We start from the raw sequence: 20,326 nt of genomic DNA on the forward strand, positions 1-20,326 counted from the left end.
AAACATATGTGTGTCAAAGGACACTATCAAAGTGAAAAGACAACCCACAGATTGGAAGAAAATATTTTTATAAATCTTATAACTGATAAGAGTCTAGTATCCAGACTACATAAAAAATTCTTACAACTTAACAACAAAAAACATAAATAACCTAACTAAAAAATAGACAAATGACTAGACTAGTCATTTCTTCAAAGAAAAGATATATAGGGGTGCCTGGATGGCTCAGTCGGTTAAGCGTCCGACTTCTTCCTAGGTCATGATCTTGCAATTTGTGAGTTCAAGCCCCGCGTCGGGCTGTGTGCTGACAGCTCGGAGCCTTGAACGTGCTTCAGATTTCTGTGTCCCCCTCTCTCTCTGCTCCTCCCCTGCTCATGCTCTGTGTCTGTCTCTCAAAAATAAATAAATGTAAAAAAAAAATTTTTTAAAGAAAAGATATATATATATATATATATATATATATATATAAATGATCAATAAATACATGAAAAGATGCTCAACTTCATTAGTAATTATGAAAATGCAAATTAAAACCACAATGAGATACTAGTTTATGCTCACTAGAATGACAGTACTTAAAGAAACAACAGGAAATAAGTGTTGGGGAGGATGTGAAGAAATTGGAACCCTCAGACTTAACCTGGGAATATATAATATTGCAGCCACTATGGAAAACAGTTGGGCAGTTCTCAAAACATTAGACTTGGAGATACCATATAGCCCAGTGATTCAATTACTAGCTATATACCCCAGATAATTGAAAACATGTTCATATTAAAAAAAAAAAAAAACTTGTACATAAATATTCAGCAGCATTATTCTTAGTAACCAAAAAGTAGAAACAGCCCAGAATGCACTGTCTGCCCTTGGAAGCTACTGATGATTTACAGAATTTTGAGAATTCTTACTAATAACCCCAAGTCTGGGGAGAAGCAAATTCAATGAGTACTCTTATCTTCTCATTCTTTTCAGTAAGGAAAAAATGAGTAAAACAAAAAGTTTTTTGTTTTTTGTTTTTTAAAAAAAAGGACTAATCTCTGGTACAAGTCTCCAGGAATACACTGAATCAGAGAACACAGGGAAACCATCCCATGTGAATGGGTTACTCTACCCCCCAACTAGGTAGATGTGCACTTAACAAAAAGTCAGAATTAAGAACCTGGATGTTCCAAGGAAACACAACAGGTTAATCTTACTAACATAGGCAAGCATTCTAAAAAGATATTAGTATGTTCAGTCATATAAAAATGATAACATATAAAAATGAGTAAGGTAGCTTTATTTCAGGAATGTCATTCTTGAGTTGAACACTAAAATAATTTAAAGGGAAAAAAATCACATGATTATCTTAATAGATATAGCATATAAGCAATAGAAGAAAGTCAGAAAGTCACCTATGTTAAATCAGAGCAGGTAAAAGATCTAGGCAGGGTTGTAAGATAAAAATAAAAGCAGAGGCACCTGGGTGGCTCAGTCGGTTAAGCGTCCAATTTCAGCTCAGGTCATTATCTCACAGTTCATGAGTTTGAGCCCTGCACTGAGCTCCTACACCAACAGTGCAGAATCTGCCTAAGATTCTCTCTCTGCCTGTCCCCCACTTACATATGCGCGTGTGTGCTTTCTCTCTTTCTCTCTCTCTCTCTCAAAATAATAAGCGTAAAACTAAACAACAACAAAAAAAAAGCATAACTGTGCAAACATACTATAGCAAACTAATGAACTAACAACAACAAAAAAAGAAATAGCATGTAGAAGATGAAGACCTATAACCTAAAAGACAGAAGGAAATACATGTACTTCAAGTGCTAGACCTTAATAAAAACAAAAAATGAAAAAAATGAGATCTCAAAGACAGGATGATAATTCAACAGATTAAAGGTGAATTGCAGGGGCACCTTGGTGGCTCAATTGGTTAAGCGTTTGTTCAACGTAGGCTCAGGTTTTGATCTCATGGTTCATGAGTTCGAGCCCTACATCAGGCTCTATGCAGGCAGCTCATAACCTGGAGCCTACTTCAGTTTCTGTTTCTCCTCTCTCTCTTTGCTCCCAGGGATCCCTCCCTCTCTCTCTGTCTCAAAAATAAAATAAACATTAAAAAAAAAAAAAACAAAAAAAACTTACTGTGTGAGCGCCTGTGTGGCTCAATTGGTTAAGCATCTCACTTCAGCTCAGGCCATGACCTTGGGGTTCATGGGTTTGAACCCCACTTTGGGCTGTCAGCATGGAGCCTGCTTGGGATCCTCTGTCTTCCCCTTTCTCTGTCCCTCCACTACTTGTGCATGCTCGCCCCACCCCCCCAAAAGTAAATAAACATTAAAAAAATTTTTTTTAACTTCTCTTATGGTAGAGAAACATTTAATGTACTCTTTAGTTTCACTTCTTTTTTCCTTTGTTAAATTCTAATTAACTTAAAATTTAATGCTTTTATTTAAAAAATAGTATCCTATCTTTCTAAAGGTATTACTATTGCTCTATATACACGGAAGGAAAAGTAGATAGGTAGATAATAAGCTAGATGTCTGGAATAATGTTAACTTAGTAGTAATGACAGTTTCTGGCTGGTGGGACTTGAGATGTGTATGTATCAGTCAGAGTCTAGCCAGGCCATATCAGTTGTTTTTAACACAAAGAATTTAGTAAAAAGGTATTGTTAATAGACATTAAACTGAAGTGGCAAAAATAGGCTACTAAAGTTTTCACAGAGATATCAACTATGGGAAACAGCTACCATTCCTAAGGCTGTGGGACAAAGGAAAGAAGTTGAAATTATTAGAATATATAAATTCACAGGAGAGGTCCTGTGGAGGTTAAACTCAGATATCTGAGAATGGGAGTACTGCTTAGGCTAGTTAATGCCTCTGGACCTGGAATGTGGACCCTGTGGGCCTAAGACTCAAATACCTGGTGCTGATGTCTCTGAGGAGGGCACAACAGGGCTGTTTGGGATAATAAGTGAGGTTAAAAAAAAATGTTATTTTGTTCCAGGTGGCTAGCCAGAATAGGGAACACTCTACCCACTTTTTAGAAATCTTCCTCTATGTCTCTCAGTGTAGGACTTTTGAAAGTTTTTATTCATACTGATCTTGTACATTTTTAGAATTTATTGCTACCCATTTTAGTTTAGTTTTGTTCCTATAAATGAAGCATTTCTTCTGCTGTATCTTTTGACTGGTTTTAGTTTGTACATAAGAAAGCTTTTTAATATTATATATTAATTTAACATCCAGAATCCTTACTGAATTTTGTTGTTTGTCAGTTTTCCACCTTCACAGTATTTAAACTTCTCTAAATAGCTCTTACAGAAATCTGCTTTGCATTTTGTTTAGGTGGTTGGACTATGTCCAACATACTGATTTCTCTTTATTGCTAAGTACCATTTCTTTTCCTGAACTATTATTGTAAAATAGTGGTCTCCCTGCTTTTTCCCCTGTCCCATCTCTAATTCATTCTGAACACAATTGCTAATATAATATTTTTAAAACTTAAATCATATCACTTTCCTACTCAGAACCTTTAAATGATCATCCACTGTTCTTCAGATAAAATTCAGGTTCCTTAGCATAAGCTACAAGGCTCTGTGTCTTAGTCTGCATGGTCTACAAGAACAAAAATCATAGACTGGGTGGCTTAAACAACAGAAATTAATTTTCTCACAGTTTGGCAGCTGGGAAGTCCAAGATCAAGGTGCTAGCCAGTTCACTTCCTGATGAGTGCTCTCTTTCTCATTTGCAGATGCTCACCGTCTTGCCCATATCCTTACAAGGTCTTTCCTGTATTTGTACTTCATAGGGGGTCTGCAAGCACACTCTTCTTTCTCCTAAGGCCAGTAATCCCATCATAAAGGCCTGATCCTCATGACTGGATGTAACCTTCATTACCTCCCAACGGCCCTATGTCTAAACATCATCATACTGTGCATTAGGGCTTCAAAATAAGAATTTTAGTGGGACACAGTCTACTCTCCTCTAAAATGATCTGGACCCTGCCTGTCTCTAACCTTTTCTAGTGGCACTCTCCAGAGTCCCTTTAACACACTGGCCTCTTTTAAATTTTCCAAACACATCAAGCTTCTTTCTACTTAAGAATCTTGACACATGCTGTTCTCTGCCTAGAGGCTCTTCCTTAGGCTCTTTACTCAGAGATTTGTTTTCCTCCTTTAGGTCCCCGTTTAAATACCCCTTTCTCAGAATCCACATATGTGAGCAGGTCTCCTCTAATTGTCACCTCACTGAACTTATTTATTAACCTATTACAAATGTGTATCTATATATGTATGTACATAACTTTATTCTTCTGTCTACTTTTTAAATGACCCAGAATCCTCCATAATAAAAAATGTTTTTCTAATGGAAAAAAAATCTGTTGATAAACTTTAACTTCTTGAATTCAGTCAAGCTTTTGCTTTTGCTTTTGCTTGATCATACACTGTTGAGAAAATAATACTCATGTGCATTGTACTTCAGCAATACCTTTAAGAATTAAAAGGCCACATTCCTTTAATGCCTTAATTCCAGTTCTAAGAATGATTTGTACATGTATTTTAAGACATTTATACATGGATTTTCATTGCAGACAGCAAAGGTTTGGAGCAACCTAAATATCCATCAATGGGGAGGGGGTAGTTCAATGAATTAGATTATAATCATACTATGAAATACTACTGAGTTATTAGGGGATGGAGCTGTTCAGTATGTAATGATATGGAATGATTTCCAAGTAGAAAGAAAATGTACAGTGGCATTGTGTATAGAGCGTCTGCCATCGTGTGTGTACACCCCACAAAAGGTACTATATTGGAATTTTATCTAGATTGTCTTTTGAAAGATACAGCAGAAACTAGTGGCTGCTTTCAGGGATAGGAAACCAGATGACTAAAGATTCAAGGGTGGCATGGAGACTTTCTTTCTCAATGAAAGAGTAGTAAAAAAATACCATGGGAGTAGAGATGAATGACTGTTTCTGACTGAAATTATGGGGAAGACTTTTTGAAAAGCAAAGATATTTTTTAAAAACTTAGTATTGCTTTTATCTAACAAAAACAGAACTCATATTAACAGGTAATTATGATAGATATTGCTGTGAGAGATATAAAATGATTTCAGTTACAAGTGGAAATGTTATCTGGATTTTATTTGCTTTTAGGTGGTGATAGTGGACTGGATGGGTTAGGAGGACCAGGTGTACAACTAGGAAGCCCAGATAAGAAAAAACGCAAGACAAATACACAGGTAAATTGACATTTTCTTTGATAACCATTTTTGTTCACTGATACGATCAGCCTAATGAGGCAAATTTAAATTTGGTCATGGATTTTTTTCCCCTCCTCATTTGTAACCTAATAGTGAATTTTGCAGTGATTTTTTTTTTTTTTAATTCTGTAACTAGTGGCTATTGTTGGCCTATAGGCCTAGAGTGGATATTGCAAGAGGGAAGTGTAGGCAGACAAATTAAAATGTTTATTCTTAAAACTAACTTAAACAGCACAGATGCCTGTAGTTTTAGTAAAAGATTTAAAATATATGAACATAGGTTTAGCCTGAAGCAATGTTTAGCTGTTATAATAATTTAGTAGTAGTATCATTGAGCAGTCATGGGGGAGGCATCTTTTGTGTACAACATGTGGTTGAATAAATAGTTATCAAAACAGGCTTTTGTGGCTTTATCTTCTGTAAATTTGAAGCACTCTTTTTATTCTAAAGACTGCAAGTAAGTATTTTGTGTGTAAGGATTATTTTTTTCCATTTTGGCCACCACCTCTTAAAATTACAGTGTGACTAAAACTGGAAGTTTATTTTTCCATTCTGAGGCCGAGAGCATAGTGCTTGGGGAATACTTTAATAGCTACTCCCTGAAGTTAAGCCAGTAAAAAAACTTAGAGCCTGTTTATTGTTACTTAATTTTATGGTTTTTTTGAGGGTGTAACAGGTACTTTTAGTTAGAATTTTAAGTGAAAAATTCCAGAACTAAAGTTAAGCATATTAAATGCAAATTATGTAATTAGGCTTCTTTTGAAGGTTAATAAATACCTTTGAAATTTGAAGTAACAATGAATTTGAGCTCAGAAAAGCATGCCTTATTTTCTTTCCTAAATGGAAGAAATCTATACATTTTAATCATTAAATAAAAGTAAATATAAAACTTATTTGGAATTGAAAAGTCAGATGAATTAAATTTTCATAAGACATAGTAAGAAAAATTTGATTAAAACTAGGTTCTTACATGTTAAGATAACAATTTTAATGACTTCTTTGCTCAAAACATGTATTTTACTCTACATTCTCATTTCAGGGGCCTTCTTTTCCTCCATTGTCTGAGTATGCTCCACCACCGAATCCAAACTCTGACCATCTAGTGGCTGCTAATCCATTTGATGACAACTATAATACTATTTCCTATAAACCACTACCTTCATCAAATCCATATCTTGGCCCTGGTTATCCTGGCTTTGGAGGCTATAGCACATTCAGAATGCCACCTCACGTTCCTCCAAGAATGTCTTCCCCATACTGTGGTCCTTACTCACTCAGGAATCAGCCACACCCATTTCCTCAGAATCCTTTGGGCATGGGTTTTAATCGACCTCATGCTTTTAACTTTGGGCCCCATGATAATTCAAGCTTTGGAAATCCATCTTATAATAATGCACTAAGTCAGAATGTTAACATGCCTAATCAACATTTTAGACAAAATCCTGCTGAAAACTTCAATCAGATTCCTCCACAGAATACTAACCAAGTATCTAACCCTGACTTGGCATCTAACTTTGTCCCTGGAAATAATTCAAATTTTACTTCTCCATTAGAATCTAATCATTCTTTTATTCCTCCCCCAAACACTTTTGGTCAAGCAAAAGCACCACCCCAAAAACAAGACTTTAGCCAAGGAGCAACCAAAAACACTAATCAAAATTCCTCTGCTCATCCACCTCACTTAAATATGGATGACACAGTGAATCAGAGTAATATTGAATTAAAAAATGTTAATCGAAACAGTGCAGTAAATCAAGAGAATAGCCGTTCCAGTACCACAGAAGCTACAAATAACAGCCATGCAAATGGGACGCAGAATAAGCCGCGACAACCTAGAGGTGCCCCAGATGCGTGCACCACTGAAAAAAGCAATAAATCCTCTCTCCACCCAAGCCGTCATGGCCATTCTTCTTCTGACCCAGTGTATCCTTGTGGAATTTGTACAAATGAAGTGAATGATGATCAGGATGCCATCTTATGTGAAGCCTCTTGTCAGAAATGGTTTCATCGGATCTGCACTGGAATGACTGAAACAGCTTATGGCCTCCTAACTGCAGAAGCATCAGCAGTATGGGGCTGTGATACCTGTATGGCTGACAAAGATGTCCAGTTAATGCGTACTCGAGAAACTTTTGGTCCGCCTGCAGTGGGCAGTGATGCTTAATCACAGGCATTAGTTAAAGTGATTTTTTTTTCCTGTGTATTTCAGAGGCTCAGTGACACAGGATTTTAATGTTTTACATTATTTTTTTAAATGCACATACAAAAAGATTATTTACCTTTCAGTTTTTGTTAATATTCTACTTCATTACCAGTGCAAATTTTGTATTGTCTTTGTTTGCTATCTTAAATGAGAATAATGTATATGGGGGTGCTTTAGAAAGTACTATACAAATAAATGTTAGTTGTCGTTGTTGTTGTTAATCATAAACATAAAAGCCTCTTGAAGCTTCAAAATAATATATAGCAAATGTAGGCAAGTTTTGACTTTTAAAAGTTAGAATCATTGAAAAATGTACATTGCAGAGCTGAACTTTGGCAATATTACATTAAACAGTTCAAAAAATTTTTCAAGGATCTATTTGACATATGTTTTCAAAAAAGCATATGTAGCTGTAACATGGAAGAAAGCATACATTTTAATGGATGTTTTAAAAAATAATAGAGTATGACACCAGATTTCTCCCCGCTAGGGTCCTTGAAATTAATGACTTTCCTATTTTCAAGTCAGTCTTCCCAAGATATCTGTTTGTACAGATAGGAGACAGATGTTAGCATATAGTAGATGCTCAGTAAGTATTTGTTGATTGACTTGTGGATTGTACCACATGAAATTGCTAATACTAGATCAGTTGAAAATTGACTGCAATTAGTAGAGTTGAAGTGAAGTATGTTTCTAGTTGTGCTATTTAGAATTGTAACAGTGTTATGCCCTTCACTCTTCAATTTCCTTTGATTATTGAGTTTTTTCTTATTGTTTTCCAGACAAATAAATAATATAGTATCCTCAGAAGAATTATGGATACTTCTTTTAATATGATTTCAAGCCAGGACAATACTGCAAATGAGATAGGTGTAAATATCAAGTTGGGCCTACAAGGCTCCGCTGGGGAAAGAACACCACTCAGTGGTGGTTTGAAAAATCTTGTTCTGGGGAATCTGGATTCAAAAATGAGCCTCAGGGGAGATCAGAATCCATCTTAAAGACCAATTAAGAGCCAGGGTGAGAGCTAACTCACAAACAACAATTCAAGGCCTTGAAGCAGACAGGAGCTTCTGTGACTGGGAAAAGTGAAAAGATGAATCCAAGAACATCCTCCTGGGAGATGATCAAGAATGAAGACAGTTGGAGGTGTACTCATTAAGATTCAAAAAAGCAGAAACATATTTTTAGAGTGGATCATGAACTGTGACCAAAAAAAAAAAAAAAGATACTATATATGACAATTGATAGCAATTTATACAATATTTGGATATTTTTGAAGCTCCCAAACTTGCACCATCATCGTTGTGACCAAAAATGTTCTGAAGGCCATATGGTGATCTGCAGAAGAATAATTACTATTGCTTAAACCCTGGTGAAACGACAGCAGCAGCATATTGCTGAGGAAGTAAAATTATGCATGAAAATTTTGATCAAGAAAGGTCCTTTGGTTAATAAACATGAGCCCACACTTTTACATGACAGCACTTGACCTCACATGTCACAAGCCACGGAAGCAAAGTTAATTCAATTGGGATATTCAATGTCGTCATGTCCATTGTAGTCACCAGACCTTTATCCAATGAACTACCTTCGTTTTCATCATTTGAAGCTTTTTTTTTTAAGAAACAACATGTTCTCCAATTAAGAAGTAGTAATTGGAGGATCTGAACAATTTATATATCTGAAAAAATGACAAATTTTTTTAAAATGAAATATTTAATATCTTACTAGAAAGTTATTAATACTCATACATATTTTGATTGAATAAAACTTATTTTTTTAAATACAGTGTTTTAATTTTGACCTACAAAAACAGCAATTTCATATGGTACAAAGTAGTAGAAGGTTTTCTCCATTTACCTGTGACTAGTTAGAGGTGAGTACAAAATATTTTCAATACAGTTGTAAAATATATATCTTTACAGTTTTAGAAAATGAAATGATATAAATTCTAATACTAGGTACTCCTCTGTGTGACATCTTTACCAGTTGAAGCAGGTTAAATGCAGTATTTTTGGCTGACTCTGACATTTGATGTGTTCAGTAGCATACTTGAAAATCCCATTTTGCTTACATTATAGTTTTTATTAGAGATACACAATTTTTTAAATGTTTAAGGATCTAGTCATGTTCTTGAAATCCTAGTAAGTGCTGATTTTTAAGAAATGATGCACTGCATGCTAAATGCTTATTCCTAGCATCAGGTCATGATTTTTTATAATACAGTTAGATATTGAGTAGAACCTTACAGTGTCCTCAGGAGTTAACATTTTTCATGGTAGTACTTGCGTTGTACTTATTGTTAAAATTGATTTTGTGGTTTCTTAAGCCATCTGTTGCTTACACTTTCAGTAGTTGGGTGAAAGTGAAGTAACCTCTCCCAAGCTAGTATAAAGATACTTGATTCATATTGAGATTCTTTTCCATTTCCAAGTAGTTGTTTTTAAAAACTTACAGTTGAATTTTTATTCAAGTATTTAGGTCTTCAGAGCACCTTATTTAAATAAGAATCTGTAAATATTCAAAAGAAAACTCATGGTTGACTGACAGTGAGTCACTGAAAAACTATAAAATCATAGTTCATGAATGTTTTCATGTCTTTGAAGTACTTTTCTTTACTAGTTCATTTGTCTCCATATGACACTAAGTCAAAAATTATCTAGACAGTTTTTGATAGGAAAAATGATGAACTATAAGAATGGCCAGGTACCAATTTGTCCAATTTGACCCAAATAAGGCTATTAAACAAATTGTTATGGCTTTGTTAGGACAAGTGATGAGCTTCCCTAAACATTTTTAAATATTCATTGATAGAAAGAAATGTACATAGGTCGAATAGCCTTCCAGTAGCATTGCACATTTTTTTATGTAATCCTTTTCTTTCACTGAAAGGCCTCATCTTGCATGCACACAGATACACACCCACATACACACCCACACAATTGAACAGGAAATCATAGTTTCTCTTACATTCTCAAGTTTTGTCTAGTTTAACCTGACTGACCCTCAGCAACTAGGCTCTCTCACGACAGCTAGTCATGATAGTTTTAATGCATCAGTTCCTTTCTCAGAACTCACTTTTTATTCATTTCACTGCTTCTAGATGCTACTGGACTCACTAATGCTGAAACAGCTTAGTTTGTAAAAGAAAATTTATTCTTCAGATAGAGTGCTTAGAATTAGATTTGTGATCAGTGTTTCTTTCCTTTGGTGTGAAATACTTTTAGAGTACTGCTATTATGATTCTTGTTAATCCAAATTAGATTATGTACATAAAGCAAGATTTTTCTTGTAATAGTGCTTATTCTTCTTAGAGTAACAATATAAAAAAATCCAATCTTTTTTTTTTTTTTTTTTTTTTAGACTCCCATCTCTGCCTACTGGTAGGGAAAAAAACCTCAATAGTGTGGGTCACCATGAATTCTGCTAACTTTAATCATCCAAATAAGTATCAGGAGTCTTCATCTAGTATTCTTTCAAACTTGTTTGTCTTGAACATATTAAGAGTGCTAGTACTTATTGTCCATACTATAGTAATTGTATTTAATAGTAAAAAAAAAAAAAAATGTAAGTAATGGTTTTTTCTAAGGGAGCTCTAAAGAATTTTTGAGTTTCTTTTTTATAGTGTATAGAGGTTTCATATGCATGAACATTTGTGCTATTTTAGATTTTTTTTAATTAAAAAGTTCGGTTAAGAGCATCCAGGCTCCCAAAGTTCATTTGTAAATAGTGGTTTGGAACATTATATAAGATGATTAGATTGTTAGGAAAGCTCATAAAGGCTTATTTAAACCATAATGTAGTTAAGCGATAGTATCATGCTGAACACTCAGTTTTCTTTAGGGAACCAATCAGTGTAGGAGGTAGAAAGAAACAGAGGTCTTCCTTTTTCCTGATGTGATTCAGGTAAGTTTAGTTTCTTGGTGTTAGTGTTTCCTAGTTGCCCTCTTACATCCTAAACCCTCCGGTGGAATGCTATATAAGTCAGCTTGCCTCTTCCCTTACTGGATGCCCTGTGCTCCAAAATTCCATATTTTTCCTCCAATCAAAATTCCCATTTCTTTCTGTGGTTATGGCTGGCTAGATTTTAAGGAAAAAGTGTTTTCCACCAAGATGCAAATGAAGATAGTGAAGAAAGTGGGATTAAACATTTTTTTTAAGACTGCTTATTCAGAATGAAGTTTTATCTAATATCTAAGATTTCAGACAATATGACCACATTTCAAGTACTGTAGGAAGCAGTATTTTTATCAAATTGATGGATGCTGTCTTGAGAGTACTTCCCAATTTCCTTTAGGTTTTTGGATATTTTCATAGTTTCCTCAACTTTTGAACTCAGAGGTTTCTTCTCATTTCCACATTTTAGTAACTTCCCCCTTTTCTGTATTCTCTTTATCCAGTAGAGCAGTATAGAAGTCACATCTGCATTTTTCCAACTTTTGGTACAGTAGTGGAAGTCTAGAGGTACTCCTGGAGTAAGGAGGCTAAGGCTGGCATTAACATCTCCTAAGACATATGGTCTAGGGGAAATGAAAAATGGCTGTCAATAAGCCAGACATGAATACGTCAGAGGCTGCCTGTATTTCATTGAAAATTTTTATTGAAAACCCGAGATAAGCTTCATCTTTGTCAGTTTGTCAAAATACATTACTTGCAATTATATTAAAACTTATTCTAAATACCTGTACTTTTCTTGTTCTGTAGATGATATAGATGATGTTGCTTGTTAGTTAAAATATCTTTTATAAAAGAAAGTCCTGCTTCTTATCATGATGTATGTGACTTAAATGACTGTTTCATATTAAAACTATTTCTTCCTTATGTACTGTTTACATATACCTCTTTTTGGGATATTAGTTCAGTACTTTTATACAAATCTGAGTGTGTTCCACATTGGTGACATGTATTTTTGCAGTAATTTTTTGTTTTGTTCTTAGAGCATGTCTGAAGTAACACATGCACTAGTGCTGTGGTCTGTGGCAAAATTACTGTAATTCAAATTGGAAAATAAAATGTTTCCAGACTTTGTCCAACATTTATTCCTATGGCAAAGGAAATTACTATGTAATACTAATTATTTCTTACGCTGGTATGTTTAAGCTACTCTATGAAGTATGTGAAACATCAATATTTGTGGATTAGTAGATGGCCTGATGTTTTGAAATGGGAGAGAGCAGTAAAATTTGGTGTTAGCAATTCATAACACTCATAATACAATAAATACTTCTGAAAATTTTGTTTTTCCTCTTACAGTTATAACTTATTAAGGAATTATTATCTTAATTGGTGGTACATATTAGGACTTTTTTTTTTTTAGCCCATATCATTAAAATTACATTCTAGACTTTGAACCTAGTCTGATATCTTCCAACAAAAGATATCATTCACTTCTTCATAACCAAAATAAGTAGAAATGCTAATCTTCATTTTTTAAGAAACTATTATAATGCCATAAAACTCCTCTAATTTACTTAGAATTTGTAACCATTGATACAAAGACTTGAATGGTGTTTACTTTGTACTATCTGATGAAAAGATTTGTTAATAAAAGTCATAAGGTTTTAAGGAAAAATGTTTAATCTTAGAAAAATGTGAAGCTTTATAAAGCATTTAAGAATACTGCATAGCTTTATAAAGCATTTGTTTGAGAATACAAAAGCATTCTTTTGCCATTAAAACAAGTACACAGAAGAATTGTAATTGATAATGCTTGGCCAGTGCAAATTTGTATTTTTGAAATTATATACTTGAAAGAAAAAGAAAAAAAAGAATGCTCATGAGTGCTTAAACTGCATATCTTTTTAAATATTCAAATTTTTAGACTTTTATCAATTCAAACTATCCTGAGTAAGGCTTTGCTGTATTAGTGATGTATATTATAAGATAAATGTTTACCTGTGTTATGTTAATGGTATCTCTATACAGCATCATTTTTGGCTTGGTTGTTGTGTGGTGTATTTTGTACACTTGGTTGTCAATTATTGATAGGATTGACATAGCAATAAATCTGATTCAGTTCTTAATATTTAAAAAAATACCATATACCATACTGTGGCATAATTCCATTATATTTTATTTGAATCCCTAATGTTTTCATGGGTCTATTTTGAGGGTTAAAAATTTAGAATTACATGTTAGAAATTTATTTTTTCCTGGTACCTTCAAATACAATCTCTTAGAAATGGGTCTGCTTCTATTTAAATCATAGAGGTTTTAAGAAGAATTAGTATTAATTAATTCAGGAATTGCTTTGTGGAAAAATTTCAAGTATGAAATGACTAGGTTACCCCCAAATTGTTTATTTTCTTTATATGGTTTTGTACAGGTTACAGTTTTCAGAGAAGCAAAATTGGCTTGGTAACTGATTGAATATAGTAGATAATGGATAGTTTGTCTAAGGGCTTCCAAGTATTAAACCAAAAATTCTCAATTCTGAATTATTTTTAATAATTACTATTAATAGTGGTAAGCCAATTTATCTTTTTCTTTTGATTCTTTTAATTTCTTGCTTTTGATCCCTTTCTTTCTTCCTTAAACACCATGCTAGAATTTAAGAGGAGTTTATCTTCCACATTTTAGTTTTTTTATTCTGCAGATAATTAGTAAGACAAGTAGAAGTTCCACTTTCAAAACAGTCCATGTTATTGTTGGCCATTCTTTTCAGGGTTCATACTAAATGTCATTTGTGCATTGTATAAAGAATGTTATTTATCAGTATTTAGACCTACTATTGGTAAAAATTATGTATGGCAGGCTTTCTTGAACAATATGTATTGTAAGTTTGTTCCTATAGTGTTATGCTTCAGATTCTTTTAAATAAAGCTAGTTTTCAAAGAGAAAAACAACTGTTTTTTTTAAGTGCTTGACTTTCAACAGGACAATCTTAGGTTATAGGTATGAAAGTCTTGGCTTTGGGTAGGAAATGTTCCAGGAAACACTTACCAGGACAACAGCCTATAATTTACCAGGAATTTAATTTTATACTGAGGACCAAACCAATATTTTTGGATAGGTCTTGTTACATGCATTTTTTCCCCTGTAAAGTTGATACATAACACTGAGCCCTGAGTTTCCTTAGAAAGTCTGAGCATAATCTATCTCTATTTTGATTTTAACAAATTAGGACTTAAGTTCTGTTAATAAAAAATTAATTGGAGAGGAGCTCTACAACCTCACAGCTTAACAATCCCTGAAACAGAAACACCCCTGTAGCAGTATTAAGAAGAAACTTGTCTGAATATAAGATTAATTTTACAAAAGACCTCCAAAGTTTGCTGGAAACATCCATTACGTGTCTAGACTTACATGGAAAGATGCAAGTGGATCTGTCAGTTGATGCAACTTGATATTCGAGGTAATAGGAATGACAATAAGATAAAATTATATCAAGATAAGATTTGAATGCATGAAAGTTCTATTTAAATTTATGGAATGATGGGGCACCTGGCCAGCTCAGTTGGAAGAGTGCAGGGCTCTTGATCTTAGGGTTGTGAGTTCAAGCCCCACAATGTGTGTAGAGATTACTTAAGTAAATAAGAACTTAAAAAAGTTTTAAATAAGTGGAAGGAAAAAATCAAAAATGTGTTTATCTTACGTGCTGTAGAAGAAAGATGTACAGAGACTTCCTATAAAATAACATCGTGAGTGGATGCTCTAAAGCACCCCCTGTGTTTGAAGCATAGTATGATAAATATAAAAAGAAAATTGGGTTCAAAACCAAAAAACATATCCAAGGGCAAAAAATAATAGGAAGAAACCTTGAACCATGCTGAAGCAGCAGCCTGCCTGACTCTAGGTCCAGAGTAGAAATTTGCAGCCAGAAGTTCTAATCTGACAGGGTAATGAGATCTAAAAGTGCAACTACATTTCAAAGCTTGCAAGATGCAATAACAGTATTTTTTAAAAGAAATGTATACCTTTAGATAATTTTTAAGCCCCAAATATAATGAACTAAGTGTTGATCTCAAGAAGATAAGAAAATTTAAAATGTAAGGAAAGTAGAAGAAAGAAAATAGTAAAAAAAAAAAAAAAAAAAAAATAGGAACTAAAAAACAGGAAAGGAATAATAAAGCCACAAGCAGGTTAGTTTTAAAAAGTTGAATAAAATTGATGATCCTCTGGTGAAACTTTTTTTTTTTTTGATGGCAAAAATAACAAGAATGAAAAAGGGGACAAAAAGAGCACTATGTAAAGGCCAAGCTGGTATTCCTCTCTATTGCTGCAGCCACCACTTGTGAAAGGAGGCTAAACAGCAAAACCTACCTCCAGGTGATACGTGGGGCTCCAGCTCATAGGAAGATGTGGGCCCAAGGTTTGCTCAGTTAGTAACTGGTGTCATCAAAGACACTAGTTATTACCAAAGAATTGGTGATAGAAAATCAAAGAATTGAGACATTGAATTAGTATATAACACTTGGCTAAATTGAGGTCTCTAGGACACAATTCAGAGGCAACTTAAAACTTCTAGAAAGGATGAACCCAGAGGAAAGAAAGAAAAAATTAAAGAATATGCCCACTGTAAATCAAAGTTTCAAAATGCATGAAGAAACTGGATGATAAGACAAACAGCCAACCAATACTTTTTGAAATTTCAATCCACTCAAGATGAAGATATTAGAACAGCCTGAAAAGGACTTTAAGATAAGTATGTTACAGGAACCTGAAAGGCAAACTAAAGAATAAAAATTAAAGTTATGAAACGTGGTAAGTAGACATTCATTCATTTACTCAACATTTGTTGAGTGTTTTTTATGTCAGGCACTGTTCTAGATGCTAAAAATATAGCAGTACATGAAACATAAAAATCACCATTGTTAGGAGGTTGTTATTCTAACGAGAAAATAAGCTATAAAGTAGGTTAGAGAACAAGTGCTATGCACAAATAAAAAAGAATGACAGGGAGTGCTCAGGGTGGTAGGGTAAGAGATGGAAGTTCTTAATTTTTAATAGCTCAGTTAAAAGACACTTAAGTAATGACCTGAAGAAGTAAGGGAGACCATCACACAGATAACTGGGGAAGAGAATTCCAGACACAGGTAACAGCAGGTACAATGACCCTGTGGAAAGCATGCTTGGCACATTTCATATATTTCAAGGAGGCCAGTGTGTCTGGAATGGAGTGAACAGGAGGAAAAGTGACAGGAGATGGGGTTGAAAAATTAACAGAAAAGCAGATTATATGGAACTTTGTAGTTCATTGTACAGCTTTTGGCTTTTATTGGAGAGTTTTCAGGGGAGAAGGATCATTCTGAGTGCTGTGTTGAAAAATAGATTCAAGAGGTAAGGAGTTGAAGGAAGAAGACTAGTTAGGAAGCTATTATAATGAATTCCTGTGAAAGATGATGTGATTATAACCACAGAGATAGCAGTGGAAGGAGTAAAATGTGGATCTTGTTTGGTCTTGATTAAAACAAAACAAAACACACAGCTGGGGAAAAGTGACTATGAAATTGGATTATATGACATTGGTGATTATTTTAGTTTTGTTATAATAATGACATTGTTTATTTAATAAAACACCTATTTTTAAAAAGATGAATACTGAAATGCTTATGATTCTTCACCTGGCTTAAAAATAGTCCAGAGGGGAGGGGCATCTGGGTGGCTCAGTGGTCAAGCGTCTGACCCCTGATTTCGGCTCAGGTCATTATTTCACAGTCACAGGATCTAGCCCCTTGTCAGGCTCTGCTGCACTGAGCGTGAGGCCTGCTTAAGATTCTCTCTCTCTCTCTCTCTCTCTCTCTCCCCCTCCCTGCCACCCTACCTCCCTCTCTACCTCTGCTCCTCTCCCCGACTCACTTTCTCTCTCTCTCAAAAAAAAAAAAAAAAAAAAAAAAAAGTCCATCAGGAAGAAAAGGAGCCAAAAAAATCAGTAAGGACATATAAGACTTAATTGATTTTCAAATGTGGCCCAGTTATCACATACAGGAGGATGTTCAAGTGGTAGTTAAGGCATGTTAGTTCCTTATCTCATTCAAGACATGTAAAGATACTGGATAGTTTCAGATTTTTTAAGAAAAAATAGTGGATTATGTATTTGTTTGTTTAGGAGCGTGCATGCATGCATGCAAGCAAAGGGGAAAGGCAGAGAGAGAGGGAGGGAGAGGATCTTAAGCAGGCTTCATGCTCACTGTGGAGCCCTAAAAGGGGCTCAATCTCTCAACCATGAGATCATGACCTGAGCAGAAATTGAGTTGGACTCAACCAACTGAGACACCCAGGCACCCCATGAATTCTGTATTTAAAAAGTCATAACTTCTAAGTAAATTTAAAAGTCACAATTAAAAGAATATAAGTACAATATAGCTTCTAAACCAGCAGAGGGCAAAGCAGAATACAGAAAATTTTATCAAGCCAATAGAAGATAGAAAAGCAGCTAAAAAGAAACTAAGAAAAATGTACCTAAAACCAAATGTAAATGGATTCAGTTCACCTATATGACACTCTCAGATAAGACCAATGAATTTTTTTTTGTCCAAATGACTTTTACAAGAGATACACATAGAAATTTCAAAAGCAAAGGAATGGTTTATGTACAGTGATATTCATTAAGAAGTAGAAAAGCCAAATTCTAAATAATTGTATACTTAAGACCTTCTCTATAATGAAAATTATGAAGAATTAAAAAACTTCATGTTGTATTAAAAAAATGGAAGAAATGATGACAATTGTTAAGTAAAAAAAGTTTAAAAAGTTACATACAGGGGCGCCTGGGTGGCTTGGTCGGTTGGGCGACTGACTTCAGCTCAGGTCATGATCTCACGGTCTGTGAGTTCGAGCCCCGCGTCAGGCTCTGTGTTGACAGCTCAGAGCCTGGAGCCTGTTTCAGATTCTGTGTCTCCCTCTCTCTCTGCTCCTCCCCTGTTCATGCTCTGTCTCTCTCTGTCTCAAAAATAAATGTGAAAAAAAAAATTTAAAAAAAAAAAAAAATAAAAAATAAAAAATAAAAAGTTACATACAAAATGATCACAATTAGTTTTTAAAATAAACATTTTATATGTCTATGTATACCCACCTGGAGATAATTGTCTGGAATATTATAAAATGTTACTGTGTTTATTCCTCGATAATGGAATAATCCTGGATTTTTTTTTCCTGGATTTTTCTCCTCAGTATTGTCAACAATAAATATGTATTCCTTTGGTCATCAGAAAACATAGTTTAAAAAGAAAAGAGTAAACAGATAGCAAAAGGTATAACAGGAAAATGCTAATCAAAGGATGCCACTATAACAATGTTAGTATCAGACAAAACATAATGTAAGGCTATTATAAAAAAGATAGGAGATAACAAATGTTGGTGAGGATGTGGGAAAGAGGAAATCCTTTTGCACTGTTGGTGGGAATGCCAACTGGTCCAGCCACTACAGTTTCCTCAAAAAATTACAAACAGAACTAACATATGATCCAGCAATCCCAATTCTGGGTATCTATCCAAAGGAAGTGAAATGACTATGTCAAGGAGACAACTGCAACCCCATGTTCATTGCAACATTATTTATAATAGCCAAGGCATGGAAACAACTTAAGTATCCCATCAATGGACGGATGGTAAAAAACAAACAATGTGAATATAATATAATATTATTCATCCATAAAAGAGAAGGAAATTCTGCCATGTGCACCAACATCGGTGGACTTGAGGGTATTAGACTAAGTGAAATAAGTCAGAGAAGGACAAATACCACATGATATCACTTTCATGTGGAAGCTAAAAAACTGACATCACAGATACAGAAATTGGATTAGCAGTTGCCAGAGGTAGAAGGGTGGGGGTTAAAATGGGTAAGGGGGTCAAAAGCTATAAACTTCAGTTATAAGATAAATAAATTCTGGTGATGTAATATATAGCATGGTGAGTAAAGTTAACAATACTAGTATCATATATTTGAAAGTTGTTAAGAGGATAGATCTTAGAAGTTCTCGCCATAAGAAAAAAAAATTGTAACTATGTGAGGTGATGGATGTTAACTAAACTTATTGTGATCATTTCACAATACATATATCAAGTCACCAGGTTGTACCCCATGCCATATGTCAGTCATATCTCAATAAAACTGGGAAAACGACTTCTGGTTACACATTTTAAAAATACATGTAAGGACAAAAATATTAATAGGAAGGAGAACATTTTGTAATTATAAAAGGAATGACCCACCAAAATGATCAAACAATCGTGAATACATATGCTTACCACAGAGTTTCAACATAGATGAAACAAAACACAACTACAGGAAGAAAAAAGTAGTAATTGTGTGAGATTTTTAAAGAAATTTGTATCAAAAGTGATAGCTCAAGTATATGTTATATGTTAAATAACAAACATGTATCAAGATCCATTTTGAATATTAAACCAAATGTGGCAAAAACAATAGCATGTTGTTATTTCACATAAAATGAAGTTTAAAGATAGATGGTTCCAGGACTGGTATATTCATCAGCTCAGTATCAGGAAACCATGTAGATTTCTCTGTGGTTCTCTTGGCTTTCCTTTCATGGTTGCAAGATGGTTATCATTGTTCTATATATCATCTTCTCACAGAATAACATCCAAAGCAAGCAGGAAAGGAGGCTCATGTTGCTCTATGTTTATCAAAGAAGAAGATCCATTCTGGAGAAGTTGGCGGTGTAGGAGGACGCTGGGCTCACCGCGTCCTGCTAGTCACTTAGATTCCACTCACATCTGGCTAAATAACCCAGAAAACCGCCAGAAGACTAGCAGAACGGACTCTCTGGAGCCAAGCGCAGACGAGTGACCCACGGAAAAGGGTAGGAAGGGTGGCGAGGCGGTGCGCGCTACACAGACTGGCGGGAGGGAGGTGGGGCGGTGGAGGGGCAGCCCGCCCAGCAAGACAGAGCCCCCAAAGTCTGGC

General features: G+C 34.6%; 1 protein-coding gene across 2 annotated transcripts in view; it reads left to right on the forward strand.

The window, feature by feature from the left end:
* PYGO1 (pygopus family PHD finger 1) overlaps window positions 1-12,490 on the forward strand; it is a 28,953-nt gene extending 16,463 nt beyond the window's left edge. The window contains exons 2-4 of one of the 2 annotated variants that reach the window (XR_013556297.2): window positions 5,143-5,228; window positions 6,289-9,331; window positions 10,819-12,490. Coding sequence is in view for 1 of the 2 variants with exons in the window: in XM_060618457.3 (XP_060474440.1) it covers window positions 5,143-5,228; window positions 6,289-7,413 (1,211 nt within the window). In the remaining variant the exon portion in view is untranslated. Of the gene's footprint in view, window positions 1-5,142; window positions 5,229-6,288 lie in introns of both variants that reach the window. The other variant, XM_060618457.3, reaches the window with a different exon arrangement.
* Window positions 12,491-20,326: the final 7,836 nt, after the last annotated feature.

This window comes from Panthera onca, chromosome B3, assembly GCF_046562875.1.
Source record: "Panthera onca isolate mPanOnc1 chromosome B3, mPanOnc1 haplotype 2, whole genome shotgun sequence".
Taxonomy (NCBI): domain Eukaryota; kingdom Metazoa; phylum Chordata; class Mammalia; order Carnivora; family Felidae; genus Panthera; species Panthera onca.